General features: G+C 46.8%; 1 protein-coding gene across 24 annotated transcripts in view; it reads right to left on the bottom strand.

The window, feature by feature from the left end:
• The window catches only part of LOC113808002 (muscleblind-like protein 1), a 575352-nt gene that overhangs the window by 33413 nt on the left and 526939 nt on the right, over positions 1 to 15000 (bottom strand). For 23 of the 24 annotated variants that reach the window (XM_070133275.1, XM_070133286.1, XM_070133274.1 and 20 more), the window contains one exon: positions 8059 to 10396. In XM_070133275.1, coding sequence (XP_069989376.1) covers positions 9446 to 10396 — 951 coding nt within the window. In that variant the 3' untranslated portion in view covers positions 8059 to 9445. Of the gene's footprint in view, positions 1 to 8058; positions 10397 to 15000 lie in introns of those variants that run through there. The other variant, XM_070133277.1, reaches the window with a different exon arrangement.

Here is a 15000-nt window from a genome sequence, read left to right on the forward strand (position 1 = left end):
AAAAAAGGAAAAAAAAGAAAGAAAATAAAAAGAAGGAAAAAAGGAAAAAAAAAGAAGGAAAAAAATAAGAAACGAAAAAAGAAAAAAAAAAAAAAAAAAGGAAAAAAAAAAAAAAAAAATAAAAAAGGAAAGAAAAAAAACGGAAAAAAAGAAAGAAAAAAAAGAAAAAAAAAAACGTTTCCCACACCATCCATTCCCTTCTCGCAAGATGCACTAGAATTCCCTGTTACATTTCGTTTTGAATTGTAAAGCTAATTTTATGGGCAAATAACGCAGAAAATTAAAGAATGCTGATCAGCCAGAAAATCCCAGGAATATTACAACATGGAGCAATTTTCTGGGTCACGGAGGCAGAAAACTGAGGAGGACACGGGGGGGGGGGAAAGGGGTGGAGGAGGTGGGGGAGGTGGGGGAGGGGGTGGGAGGTGGGGAAGGAGGGGGGGAGGAGGGGGCGCGGCACTCGGCCTATCCCTGCTGGCACTGTGGTACTCATTCTCGTCCTGGTGCAATGGCGGTTCCCATTCTACCCGACTGCAATTTTTTTTCGATGCTCTTGGCACTTTGACGGTCGTTCTAATTCCCTTGGCACTTATCCTGGCACTGCCCGACGCATTCGTTCGTCAGTTTTGATACCGAGGCACTCATTCCGATCACGATGGCACGGCCAGACGTCTGATACTCGTCTCAGAATTATCGGCAAAGTAACAAGTGCCACAGATGACTCTCAGAGTTTCAGGCACTCTATTAACTACCGCGTTCACCCCTATTCAGATAGAGTGCCACCAACGAAATTCTCAATTTGAACCTCCCTGGCAGCTGCAACACTACCTCACTAGCCTATGACTACTTCCTCAAGCCACAACGAGCAAGCCAGTGTTTCGACCAAGACACCGCGCATAAAAAAGTAAAAAAAAAACAAAAAAATAATAATAAAAAATAAAAACAGAATAACCCTCTCGCTATAACAACACACCACGCATAAAATAAATAAGTAAATAAATAAATAAATAAATAAATAAACCTCTCGCTATAACATTACACCACGCGTAAAATAAATAAATAAATAAACAAACAAACAAATAAACCACTCACTACAACAACACGGCGACACCCAACCCGCACCTCCTCCCTAGAAAAATCCGCGACTACGTGGTGACCCTGTGACCGCATTTCGACGAATCAAGAATCCAGCCTATTCTTGGGGGGAGTCGGTGCTTGCGTGACTGAAGGCACTGAGGACATTACGACCGCCAGCGACAGATCGTCTCTCTCAGGATCTTAATCACCAGCAGAATAAGGGTGTGGCTAGTCGTTCGGTCGCGGGCGGAAAAGGGGTTATAAATTTGATCACGTGATAATGGACAGCAGGTAATTGTGGGTTCTTGGGTTCGTCGGTGTCTGCGACGTGAGGACGTGAAGTCATCTCTGCACGGACAGAACTTCACTTCGAACGATGCCAATGAGCAGAGAATTAGATTTTATATTGAAAATAAACGAAAAAATGAGTAGTCACACGCAGAAATAGATAGTGGAAAGGAAATGAATGAGGGAGAAAAGAGGGGAAAGACACGAAAAGGCGATTAGAGGGTAATAGTGTAGAGTCGAGGAAAGAAAAGTATAATGATATATGAAGAGGAAAATAGGAAATTATGAAAGCAAGCGTGAGAGAGAGAGAGAGAGAAAGAGAAAGAGAAAGAGAAAGAGAAAGAGAGAGAGAGAGAGAGAGAGAGAGAGAGAGAGAGAGAGAGAGAGAGAGAGAGAGAGAGAGAGAGAGAGAGAGAGAGAGAGAGAGAGAGAGAGAGAGAGAAAGAAAGAAAAGGGATGAAAAAAGAATAAAAGAGAGAGAAAGAAATAGCCAGATAAACAGATAAACAGACAGACAGATAAACAGACATTTATATACGGATGCAGAGGAGAGACGCGGGCGGCGTGTGACGGGCAACGCGTAACAGTATCCGGTGTCGCCCATGCCCCCCCCCCTCCCCCCCCCTTGATAGATGCTGCCAGCATTATCATAATGAGGCCCCGGAACAGCCTCTCTCGTGCTGAACTCGTTTAGGTTCACGTCGTGTATACACGCGTACACACACACGTACATATTTGCATATCTACACACACAGACTCAGACTCTCTCACACACACACACAGACTCAGACTCACACACACAGACTCAAGACTCACAAAGGTATACACACACACACACACACACACACACACACACACACACACAGACTCAGACTCACACACACAGACTCAAGACTCACAAAGGCATACACACACAGACACATACACACATACACACACTTTCAAACATTCTACATCTTACACAGCATACACTCACACACACAGATAAACACACACACACACACACACACACACACACACACACACACACACACACACACTCACACACACATACTTTCAAACATCCTGGCACATTACTCGAACGCTCTGTATCAATTGCCAATCATATCAAGATTATTTAATTAGCATTGGCGCACGGATGGGAGGGGGGGAGGATGTGGGGAAGGGAGGGGGGGGTCTGATTGGTTATTGTGGGCCAGGAGTCAATAACCAATTATCACCCCTATTCCATAATCTCTACACCCTTGGCACGGACGTATTTAAACTTTTTTTCCTATTGCAACTCGGTGTTTCGCGGGGCAGCTGTCAGAACCGAGTCGATGCAGAGCGAATAAAAACGGCTTTTTTCATCAATCTTATCTGCAGTGTGATGAATCGCATCCGATACGCTATTCAGAATTACATTTCTTCGCGGCGGGAATTTTCTGCAATTGCATATACAGGAATCAGTCATTAAAAAGGGTAGTTTATGGACAATGCACGTCGTTGGTGTTGCAAACGGGATGTTTATATTTTATCGTATTCCATTACAAAAAACAAAATTCTTCTCGCGCATTTTGTTGCATCAGATATTATATACAAAAATAAATCAGTATCATCTATTTAAATCCGATGAAAAGCCAGCGAAACCTGATGTTCCTACCACACCACACTTCCTGGGGGTTATACGAACAGAAAGTCTACGGGACTGCAACCCACATTTCAATACAATTACTCGGCGGATAATGTTATTGTCGGCACAACAGGTATGGACGATGTTGCAATGTTAATGGGAGAAAGAACACTGGTGGAAAAAAACCACGTCACAAAAACATTTTAAAATTTGCTTGCCTTAATTAATATGACGGTTAAAGCTTGATTGTTACATTTTTTTGCATTAAACAATACTGATTTGTATAACAAAGCACACTTGTATGCTTAAATAATCACCCCGAAAAAAAGTTTAAAGTGAACACTGACAATTTTGCTTCTACACCGCTCTGGTACATATTCCCCCAATTATCTCTCTTGAAATTACAAAATGTCATTTCATTTCAACCCCAAAAATATCTAACAACACATCAAAACCTTCCAAAAAAAATTACAAAATACATACTTCAACTGCCTCAAAACAAAAAATCTCACTCATCACATCTCCTCATCTTTCACGCACAATACACAGATTCCCAGCTAGAGGACACGCAGATGGAGCCCTCGAGCTGTCCTGCGTGCAAAATCGGACTGTGAGTGTGACAGTGGCTAGATCTAGGTACAGGTGGGTGTCTGGGTACTCACGCTTGGCGGCGACGGCAGGATCCGCTCCAGAGTGAGGTCGGCGGGCGCGCTGGTCCCCGAGATTTAGCTCTGCATCCTTTGCTTAACGTGTTGCCTTTTAAAACCTCAAAGCTTGTGCTGAACACCGGTAAACTTGCTTACAAGTAAAGGAAAAACAATTCTCCCTTCTTTCTCTTTTCTACTTAAAAAATACTCATTTTTTTCTACTTAACAAAACAATTTTCCCTCTTTTCCTCACACCAGTTCTTATTTAACATGTAGTGATTCGCGTGTCATGGGTGTGGTGAATATTTGGCTGATTCTACATACCCGATATGGATCTCTGTGTCCACGTATCCAGCTTTTCTCCTCTCTTTTCCCCTCCTTTTCCGAGGGTAAACATGTGTATCATCTTTATATTCCTTTTCCTAAACCTCTGGAACTGTTTTAATCCTAAACCCTTTTGAGAATTTAATACTGTATGTGTTGTATATATATTTTTTTCTTTCTATTTGTACTTATTTTTTTCTGTTACCTCTGAGCAAGTACTGCATTTGGGCACATGACTTAGTGAGACAATCACACAGAGCAGGGTCACATTTAACTTCATACCAACTGATGTACGTCGGTACGCGCTGCTAGCATTTTTGCATTGGACTTAATTACTGTCTTTAGTTTGACCGGACTGAGGCTTCTATATTCCAATTTGAAGGTAAAGAAAAAAAATGAAGCATTATCTCAAAACAAATCTACCAACAAAGACAGTAATAGTATTTAAATATGAAAAAAGACGGGTCAGGTTCGCACTACAAACCTGAACTAACCACATACACGGCAACCAAGCCAAAGAAAATTTAGCATCAAAAACGGAATGCGTGAAATTTACAACAAAAGAGTGATCTGAGTTTTAGTGAGCGGCGGCGACTGTGGAGAAGGGAAATCACAGGACGCCACACAAGCTGATGCTGCCAGCCATCTACGCCCACTCCCGAGCTCTCTCTCTCTCTCTCGCTCTTTCTCTCGTGAATCAGGGTCTTTATCCGTTATCTGTCTTTAGCTTTATCACGCCCATTCTGCGTAACTGCTACACAAGCATAACCAGGTGTCATATTTACATCAAGCTGTCTGATTCATAAGCCTTAACCAGGGTCTGTTTAATGCTTCAAAAAAACAACCAGATATTTGAAAAAAAATGCCAGAAATACCTTAGCCAGGCTTTAGTTGTTGTAACCCAAGCATAGCTTTATTTTAAATGTTTGTTAACTACTAGGTAAGCGTTACTGCAACATAAAAAAAATCTTTGGGGTAAATATACTGGAGGTGATAACTGTTTGGTTATGTGGAAGGCAATTATTTTGTACAGCAGTGATAAATAAAGTTACACGAGTGAGACGTTAAGTGTTATGCTGGTCAAATTGTAGTAATAAAAGCAGTATAGTCTCCCCTGAAAGTGTGTCTCTGGGCACCGCATGACCACCTCCTCCGCCCCCGCCCGCCCGCCCGCCCGCCCCCGGGACGTGGGCGCGCGAGGCCGAGGGGGCGGAGCGAGGCGGCTGAGCTACGCTGGTATCTAGACTACTCCTCCCGCCCGTTGCTCATCGTGGCAGAGTCGTAGAATGGCGACACATAGCGTTAGGAGTGTGGCGCGCGTGCGGACAGTTAAGGTCACAGTCTTCACAGGATCAGAGCCACGCTAGCGCCGCGTCCGGCTAACTAAGGTCACACACGCGGTCAGGAACAACCAGAGTTTGCTTTGAGAGTTTCCTTCTCTTTCTTTTTTTCCTCGCCCTCGCCCTCCCCTTCGCCTAGGGTCTGTGTTCGCCTAAGTTGCTGGGCATGTTGCAATCACCACCCCGCTCCTGATCGTGCAAACCAGTCAGTTCCGCCCAGCAACAGAGAGAAGAAGAATGACTCTTATCATGCCAGCCATATTTTGCATCCACGTAGTAGTCAACCTTAAGGTAAGTGTTAGTTCCAAGAACCTTCATTCAGCGCACTTAACGATTATTCTTAGGCCGAAGTTCACGTGTAAAACTGATCGTCAGGGATGGATGCCATAGAGCTCTGGTAAGTATGAGATATTATATAGATTCCAAAGTGAGTCTCATGCAAGATAAATTCTACTTGTCATTCATCTACATAATGCATCATGAATTTCCGTGCAGCGTTCTCAGTGAGGCGTCTCCTCGCATACTTTTCTCAACAAATTAGCCGACTTCATTCACGTATTATAGATATAGATATATGTCATGCAGGGTATATTCTGTTAACCATTTCATCATCACTGGGGTCTTGCACAGCTATCATACGACTTGGGGGAGAGGAAACATTAGCCAATCTACGCCATGAAGGTAAAAAAATACCTCTGCCTAAGTCAAAAATATCAGTACTAGCATGTCTTTATATGTGTAAATATATATATATATAGGGTTTGTTCCTGACGCGGTGTGGTGATAGGATTGTGCCCTGCCCAACACTGCATACCCAGGGCCCCGAGGTGCTCCGCCCCTGGGAGGAGTCTCACCACACACCGAAGCCGCCTCTGCCCGAGCTCCACCTCCTCCAGACAGTGATTGGCTCAACACAGTGAACGGGTTGGGCTAGAGGGATACATCACAGATACTCATCAGCTGAGAAAAAAGGAAAGTTCACGGAAAGGGTTAAGGGAGAGAGAAGCCAATGATCGCTGGAGTCACTGTGGGGAAGGCGGCGGTGGTGCCCGGGCGGCGATCGCTGCAGCCATTGCAGAATCACGCGGCTTCGTCAACAACGTTATTAGTCATTTTAATCCTTGCAACTTAAAATACTGGAAGTTATGATGCCATTAAAAAACAAAAGAGATGAGGTGAGAATCTCCCACGGGGCCAACCATCACCAGGCAACCCAGAGCCCCGTCCAGCAGGTTGCAAAAACTGCTTCGCTCAGTCACTGCTCAGAGGCTTGATGGTAGTGTCTAAACTTGGGTCACATCAGGTCAGCTGCTAAGCTCACGCCCATGCCCAGGAAGGAATTCACGACAACTTAGGGAGTCTCCTACCCACCTCATTACCTCTCGGGAAGAGATCGGAAACTACAGAATGTAAGAAAGGTGTAATCATTCACAGTTACATAGAAATCAAAAGGTTAATGGATAGATCTGCTAGAAAAATACATCAACAATATGTCAAAAGTTTACATAACAAAAAGTTAGTAAAATCATTAATAAAAAAAAATCTTTCGCTAAAGATCTGCGGTGTGTATACAGAGACTCTGAAAGAAAACTCCACTGTCTACTAGAGAAAGAAAAAAAAAGAAAAAGGAAAAAAAAAAGGAAGAAGATAGCCAAATGTCTCAAGTTTCTCAAATTCCTCCCTAAGTTGACCGTGAACCTACCAAGTCCTGCCTTCTCCACCCACTAGTGCAGCCCAGCCTGTGGTGCCTTGTTCCATACGCCCACACCTACACTGCCACTCGGTCTACCTACTTTGTCGCTCTCTAAATTCTTCCAAAGTTCGTTCTCACGGGGGGGGGGGGGGGTTGAGAACCGCTCTTTGGGGGAAAGTCAAAGCAAAAATAAACAAAATAAAAAATAAATAAAATAAAAAAATCCCGGCACGGAGGTTTCTTCCATACCGTTACCCCCTCAAGAATAATATATATATACATATATAACATATATATATATATATATATATATATATATATATATATATATATATATATATATATATATATATATATATATACACATATATGTGTATGTATGTATATGCATACATATATCGTACACAAATATACACACTTTTGTGTATATACATGCGTGTTTCTATATATGTCTGTACATACATATATACAATCATACATATGAACATATGAACATATATACATACATACATTATATAATATATATATATATATATATATATATATATATATATATATATATATATACATATATACATATATATATACATGTACAAGAAAAGTAGACTAAGAGCAGATCCTTTATCTCATCCGCCAGAAAAGAATTTAAAGAGGCAACACACGGAGAGCCGATTCGCCCGAGGGCTGAGCCGCGAGCCGGGCGGGGGATCGCAAGCGACACCAGCTGTTCTCTATGGGCAGGCAGGCAGGTAGATGGTGGAGGGACAGGGGGGTGGGAGGGTGGAGGGGGGGACCTTATGGTGCAGGTGGGGGGCGTGGGGGGGAGGGTGGGGGGGATGGGAGGGTTTAAGGAAGGACACACATAACACAGGCTGTGCTTACAGTGGTTGGAGCAGCCACTGGGTGACCAAGCTGCTCCCGTGTGAACCAATCACCGGGCAGTGGCTGGAAGCGAGACTCTGAGGCGGTTGTTAGCAGTCGGGCGTGTGCTACGCGCTAACCTGACCAAGACTTTAGTGTCATGCCGGGTAAAGGAGCAGTGACAGTAAGAGAGTCAAGCAGAAATCAAACACAATATCATGCATTCTACAGACTTATTATTTTAAAAATATTCTTATACATAGGCCAATATTTTGTATCAGTAAAAGGACTGAAATACACAGGCAAATTGTACATATACTTGATACCCAGACCAATGTTGAAAAGCACTAAAAGCTAGCAAATATAATAATGTTGAACAGAATCATAGGATTACATAACAGACAAAAAGATGAGAGCAGTCCAACAAAAACTGATGCCTGACAGAGCAATGTGTACTGAATAAGCCCGGGCAGGGCCTTAGTGACCCTGGCTACAGAAAGGAAGCATTACAGAGGTACATCAACATAACCCATACCTAGTTACCATCACATCAAGTTGGACGTGAGCATGGTTCAGTAGTGCTACAATAGTACTGGGAATGCTGAGGGACTACACGGAGACGCCACCACTCTATGGCACTCACCGGCTTTCACCACGCAGCCCCACCTACGCCCTCGCAAAAGGAAGCTAAGCCCGCCCGCTACGCCTACCATGTCTTTTGCACATGCATATTTATTTGCAATGACCATTTGCAAAGCGAGACTATCACAGAAATGTGTGGTGGTGGGCGCGGCTTGGGCGTACGGTGGGCGTGGTGAGAGCGCGACGTGGGTTTTCGGGGGGGGAGGGGGAGGGGGACTATGATGATTACCCTTGACACACCTCAGACAATCCTCTGTTGCACAAGCCCTGCCTGGCCCTCTCACCCTCTAGGACGCCCCCCCCTCCCCCGACCTGCCGCTGCCACTCCTGCTGCTGCCGGTCGCTCTTCGCGTCACCACCACCGTCTCCCTCGGGACTCCGGCAGCAGCAGGAGTCATGTGTGTGTAGGGGACGCAGGGAGGTAAGGGGGAGGGGGGAGAGTTCTGGGGGTGGTGTTAGGGAGGGTGAGGCAGGGAGGGGGTCGGGGCGCGGTGTGGTCTCCGTGCATCACATATCACAAACACCGTGTTGAGCTGAGCACCATGCAGGCGTCATACCCCGGTTACCAGCGGACATGCAGCAAGTCTGCTCTGCAGTGTCGTTTAAAAGCAAAAAAGACTTGGAGTCTTGTTAAAATTGACAACATTATGTCTCATATATTTCGTAAAAGGTAAAATCATTAATTCTAAAACTTCTAAAACAGGTACAATAACAAGAAAACTACAGTGACAGATACATGTGCTACGTCAATTATCTAAAATCAAAATTATAGGCCAGTTAGTAAGTTACGCTGTGCCCTAGAGGACACTGGTAGATGTTAGTAGTGGCGTGACTAGAGTCCACTAGATGCTGGTCGTTGTTGTCTTGCTCGCTCACTGGCGCTGAGCGAGGAGAGCGCAAGGAAGTAGACCTACAGAGGCGGGAGACTTGCTCGTCAGCCGGTACGCACATGCACACACTTTTATGAAGTTTTCAGCTTCTTGTACGGCTGCTCGCCCCCCTGAGCCAGCGAGTAGTTGGTGTTACTGGACAAAGCGGTGTACTGGGGAAGGATGGAGGAGGCGGGGTACTGGGGCACCATGAGTGAGGGGCTCATGAGCGGCATACCACCACCCAGGCCGCCCAGACTCGCCGTCGCCACCCCCCCCAAAGCAGGGGCCATTCCCGCAGCCATGCCGCCGAGGCCGTGGCTCATCGCCGGCAGCCCCATGCCCGCCACGGAGTGCGTCATGCCCGGGACCACCAACTGCTGGGCTGTGCTCACATAGGGTGTCACGCCCATGCTGGCCAAGGGTGCTGCCGCGACACCGCCGTAACTAAGGCCGGGCAGGTGCCCCGCAGTCAGCCCTGGGGGGACCATGCCGTGGGTGGCGAGAGCCGTGGGCCCCATGATGGTTGGGGCTGAGGTGGGCGGCTTGAACTGAGGGCGTAGGCCCTTGCTGAGCGCATAGCCTGTGTATGAGAACACATTGACTGGCTGCTGCGGCGGCAGGGGCGCTGGCGAGGCACCTGCTGTCTCTCCTGCCACGGAGGACGAGGAGGAGGTGGAGGAAGTGGTCGAGGTGGTGGTGGTACCGGAAGGAGGGCTAGAGAAGATGGCTTTGCCAGTGGTTTGGGAGTTAATGGTGGTAGTGGTGGAAGTGGATGAGGAAGAGGAAGAGGGAGTGGGTTGCGCGGAGGAAGCGGCAGCGTGGTTGTTAGCGGCGGTGGTGTCTTGGGTGTCGGCCTGGCCCCCCACCCCCGCCAGGGTGACACTCCCGCCATACTCACATGACACTGGCACAAAGCTCTGCCCTCCCAGCTGCTGCATCAGGGCTTGCTGGTACGCTGCGTTCCCCGTCGGTTGGTACACCGGCACGCCCGACTTGTCTCCGGCGGGGCGCTTGTAGGGCACGCCCATTCCAGGGAAAGCCTGCAACACAGAGAACATTAAGCATTCGGAAGGCAAATCGTGCCGCTGTTCCCCGGGCGTCATGTCGCCTGGGGCGGGTGCTGGCAGGGGGCGTGGTGGGGAGGGGAGGGAGGGTGCCAAACACAGGTGTAGGCTCACGGTCACGGACCACGGCCACTGATCATGACCTGGGATCAAGGCCATCACTCGCAAGGCATGGATGAGAGGTAGGCGGGGTTTACCTCACATGCACAAGTGTGTTCAATAAACTGATGATGGTGATGCAAGAACTATTATCAACGTTCACTGTATTAGTGACCACACAATATACAACTGTTTTCATAACTATTATCGTCAGAGGAAGACGATCCACAACTAGTTCGTCTTAACTCTGTGAGGGGAAAATAAATATATTATGGCAGCGCGATATCTGTGACGATGAGAGTGAGAGAGAGAGAGAGAGAGAGAGAGAGAGAGAGAGAGAGAGAGAGAGAGAGAGAGAGAGAGAGAGAGAGAGAGAGAGAGAGAGAGAGAGAGAGAGAAGGCAGGCCATGATCACGCATGTCCGTGAACCTACACCAGTCAAGTCTCTCACCAAACTATCAATTAAAAATCTAATTTGGCACATCACAAAACTGTAATTGTGGCAAGAACATATATACATACATACAGTTATGTATACATATGCATATGTATATACACACATGTATATTCATAAATATGTATACATATATACATATTATATATATCTATAAATGGTTATTTGATAGAAATGATGGAACAGCTGACCACAGAAAACGGGAAGAGAGTTGGGTCTCTTGTCCTTCCTGTGTCATCATCATTTAGTCTAACTCAATCAAGACAAAACGTGTTCTTCCCTGCAGTGATTAAGGCTAAGATCCTACGTGAGGTCAAGGGACAACACCACTTAGAATACCTAAATGTTCTTTAATTTTATCTTTCTTTATTTTTTAAAAAAGAAAACCATAAAATGAAATTTAAAAAAAAAATGGCACACGGATCTCAACTTGTGTCGGTGGACTGCCGTTTCCCTCTTTTAGGCTCAGGATCGAAAAGGAAATGGTGAATATCAACAAATATATGAACAAAGCAACACCAAAAATTCCATAGATTTATGAGTAATTCGCGTAAAATGACACTTCCTTCAGCCTAAATAGCAAAGAGGATGAAACAACCGCCCAGGCACAAGGATATCCTGTTCTCATGGAAGAGGAACATCTTGCGATTCTCTCGTCATATTTGTGTTACGAAGGGGGGGGTGGGGGGGAGGCCACAAGCCTGTCCCCGAGAGAAGAATAAAAGACAAAAAAAAAAAGGAGAGAGAAGGAGAGACAAAAAGGTAGCCAAGGTACCGCGTGAGAATAGGGCGGTTCCGCGACGCCCCTGCGAGACACACTGAGAACAGGATAGTTTGAGAACAGGAGGGCCAAGGGGACGGCTCGACTCGCTGCCTTCGCTTGTGCCACCACGAGGTCAGAGTGGGGGGGTGGAGGGGGAGGTATGGGGGGTGGAGGGGGAGGGAGAGGCTCGCTAAGTGTGGCCTGGGGAGTGTGGTCGTCATTGCCAAAAAGGACGTCCCTGTGACTAAGACATTTAGTTTTTTTTTCTCTCTCTTGCTATCCGACTTTCAGACATCGACCTCCAAGCCTGGGAATCGAATCTCGGAGACAAAAAATGACAAAAAATGACAATAACGACGTGTGCTTTGTACTGATGTCACCGATACTGACAGAGGTCCGTTCTGGATGAGTCCACACCCACTTCTAACTGTTCCTCTGACGTTGCTTAACAATAAGACGCACTGGGGAAGGGAGAGAGGGGAGAGGGAGGGGAGGAGAGAGAGAGGGGAAAACGTGCGGTGGGAGAGGCAGAGAGAGGGGGGTCTTAGGGAGTCGAAAACCATTAACACGCTGAAGTATGTGGTGGGAAAAAAAAGGCAGCGAGTCTTGCCATGACACTTAAGTGGAATAATAATAACAATAATAATAATAATAACAATAATAATAATAATAATAATAACAATAATAATAACAATGATAATGACGATGACAATAATAGTAATAAACATAATGAGACTAGGTAATGACAATAATCAATAATAGTAATGAAAACAACAACAACAACTGATATAGTTATAATAATAAGATTCAAGAAAGAGCCATTTTGCAAGATCAAGGTCGTTTTTCTTGCAATAGCTGGTCTTGGGAGCTTGAATAGCCTTGCCTGTAATCTAGACACTTCAAGAGATCTAGAGTGCCTTCGAGGTGACTAAACAAGAAATGATGATTGATTAAAGCATTATGCTCGTCAAAAGGGAGGGAAGGGGGAGCGAGAGGGGGTTGAAGGGGGGGAGGAGGGGGGTGGCAGGAGGGGGAGGGGGATAGCGGGCAGAGAGGAGAGAAGAGAGAGTGTTGGGAAAAGGGGAGACAGAGGAGAGGGATGGGGGGAGAGTAGAGATGTTGGGGAAGGGAAAGAGAAGAGACGGTGGGGAAGGGGGTAAGAGAAGAAACGGTGGGGAGGGGGGAGAGAAGAGACGGTGGGGAAGGGGGTGAGAGAAGAGACGGTGGGAAGGGGGGGGGGGGAGAGAAGAGACGGTAGGGAGGGGGTTGAAAGAAGAGACGGTGGGGAGGGAAAGAGAAGAGACGGTAGGGAGGGGGTTGAGAGAAGAGACGGTGGAGAGGGGGGAGAGAAGAGCTGGTGGGAAATGGGAGAGAGAAGAGCTGGTGGGGAAGGGGGGAGAGGGGTTACTCAAGAGCAAAACTTATCAGATACACTGAACTTATCTAGGACTGTGCGGGGATAGCGCGCGACAAAGGGGAGGGGTAAAGAGGTGAAAGAGAGAGGGAGAAATAAAAGAATAAGTCTAAAAGAATGAGAATATGTGGGACAGACTGAGATAAAGATAAAATAAAGAGCAAAAGGAGGAAGAAGAAGAGGAGGGAAAGGGGAGAAGAAGCTAATGAAATAAAAGAAAAAAAAACAGTAAACACCCACACGACAGAGTGGGTTCAGGGGTAGTAGAGCAGGGGCAGAAGGGGGGGGGGAGGGAGGGAGGGGGCATGTAATTAAGGATAAAAGGGAGAGGGGACAAAGGAAGGACAAATCATCGAAATCATAATAAAAAAGTGTTATTATAAATAGGATAATGGCTAGAAATATAACGCGTGTAATAACTGGTGAGGAGACATAGCTTTGCAGGACTACACTGTTGGCCTACAGCAGAAGCAAGACTGTGTGTGAAGCTCGGGTGAGGGAGGGTGAGGGAGGGTGAGGGAGGTTGAAGGGAGGGTGAGGGAGGATGAGGGAGGGCGAGGGGGGAAGGATGGGAGATGGGCACGGGAGGAGAGGGGTGTAGAGGGATGAGTGGAAGGGGGCAGGGGGTGAGGGAGGATGAAGGAGGGGTACCAAAGGATGGAACGGGTGCGGGGGGAGGGGTGTAGGAGGGGTGTAGAGGGATGAGTGGAAGGGGGGGGGGAGCAGCGGATGAGGGAGGGTAGGAGGGGGTGTACAAGAATGGGATTGGAAGGGGTCTGAGGTGTAGAGGAATAGGGGGAGACAAGGGATGTGGGTGGGTGGGGGGGGGATGCTGAGGGACAGAAGGATAGCAATAGGATGCTGGTGCGTAGAGGGATAGGAAGAAGGCGTCGGGGAATAGAGGAAGGAACGGGATAGGGGATAGGGGATAGGGGATAGAGGATAGGGGATGGGGCAGGGTTGGGCAGCGGACTGGGGGGTGGGGTGGGGAGGAGGGTGTAGAGGAGAAGGGAAAAGGAGCAAGGGCGTGGAATGGGAGATAAGGAAGACTGGAAGGGAACAAAAGGAAAATGGAGGAAGGGATAGACAAGGGAGAGGGAAACAGGCACGGAAAGGTAAGGAGAGGACGGGCATTTATCGAGGCAAAGGGAATGAAGGGGGGCAAGGGAGCTGGCGGGCTGGAGGTGAAGGGAAGGGATGGTAGGGGGCAGAGGGAAGGGATGGTAGGGGCAGGGGGAAGGGATGGTAGGGGCAGGGGGAAGGGATGGTAGGGGCAGAGGGAAGGGATGGTAGGGGTAGGGGAAAGGGGGTGTAGTGGTAGGGGGCAGAGGGAAGGGATGGTAGGGGAGGGGGAAGGGATGGTAGGGGGCAGAGGGAATGGATGGTAGGGGGCAGAGGGAAGGGGGTGTAGGGGGGGGAGGGAAAAGCGCTATGAACATTCTCAACACAATGAACAGCTTCACTGCCAAGAGAGGCGAGCCAATTCGCAAGTCTGGAAATATTGTTTCTAAAAGGCTCAAATAATGGTCAATGAATGCGTGTTTGTTCTGAGCTTTGTGTGAAGTAGCATACATGGGCATTATACTGTGATGCAACACATGCAAGTATGACAGTTCATCCGTCAATTTTGGTATGACAAGTGGCAGTGGTATTAAAGACTAGTAGTGACGGTGATAGTAGTTGTAGAAGTAGTTATACTAGCAGCAGTAACAATAGTAATAGTACTAATAACAGAAGTGTTGGCGATATCACAAATATACTAGTCATGGTAGTAAATAGCATTTATAACAATAATAGCAGTAGTGGTAGTAACAGTAGTACCAGTAGAAGTAGTAGAGTAGTAACAGTAG

Source organism: Penaeus vannamei, chromosome 18 (assembly GCF_042767895.1).
Source record: "Penaeus vannamei isolate JL-2024 chromosome 18, ASM4276789v1, whole genome shotgun sequence".
Taxonomy (NCBI): domain Eukaryota; kingdom Metazoa; phylum Arthropoda; class Malacostraca; order Decapoda; family Penaeidae; genus Penaeus; species Penaeus vannamei.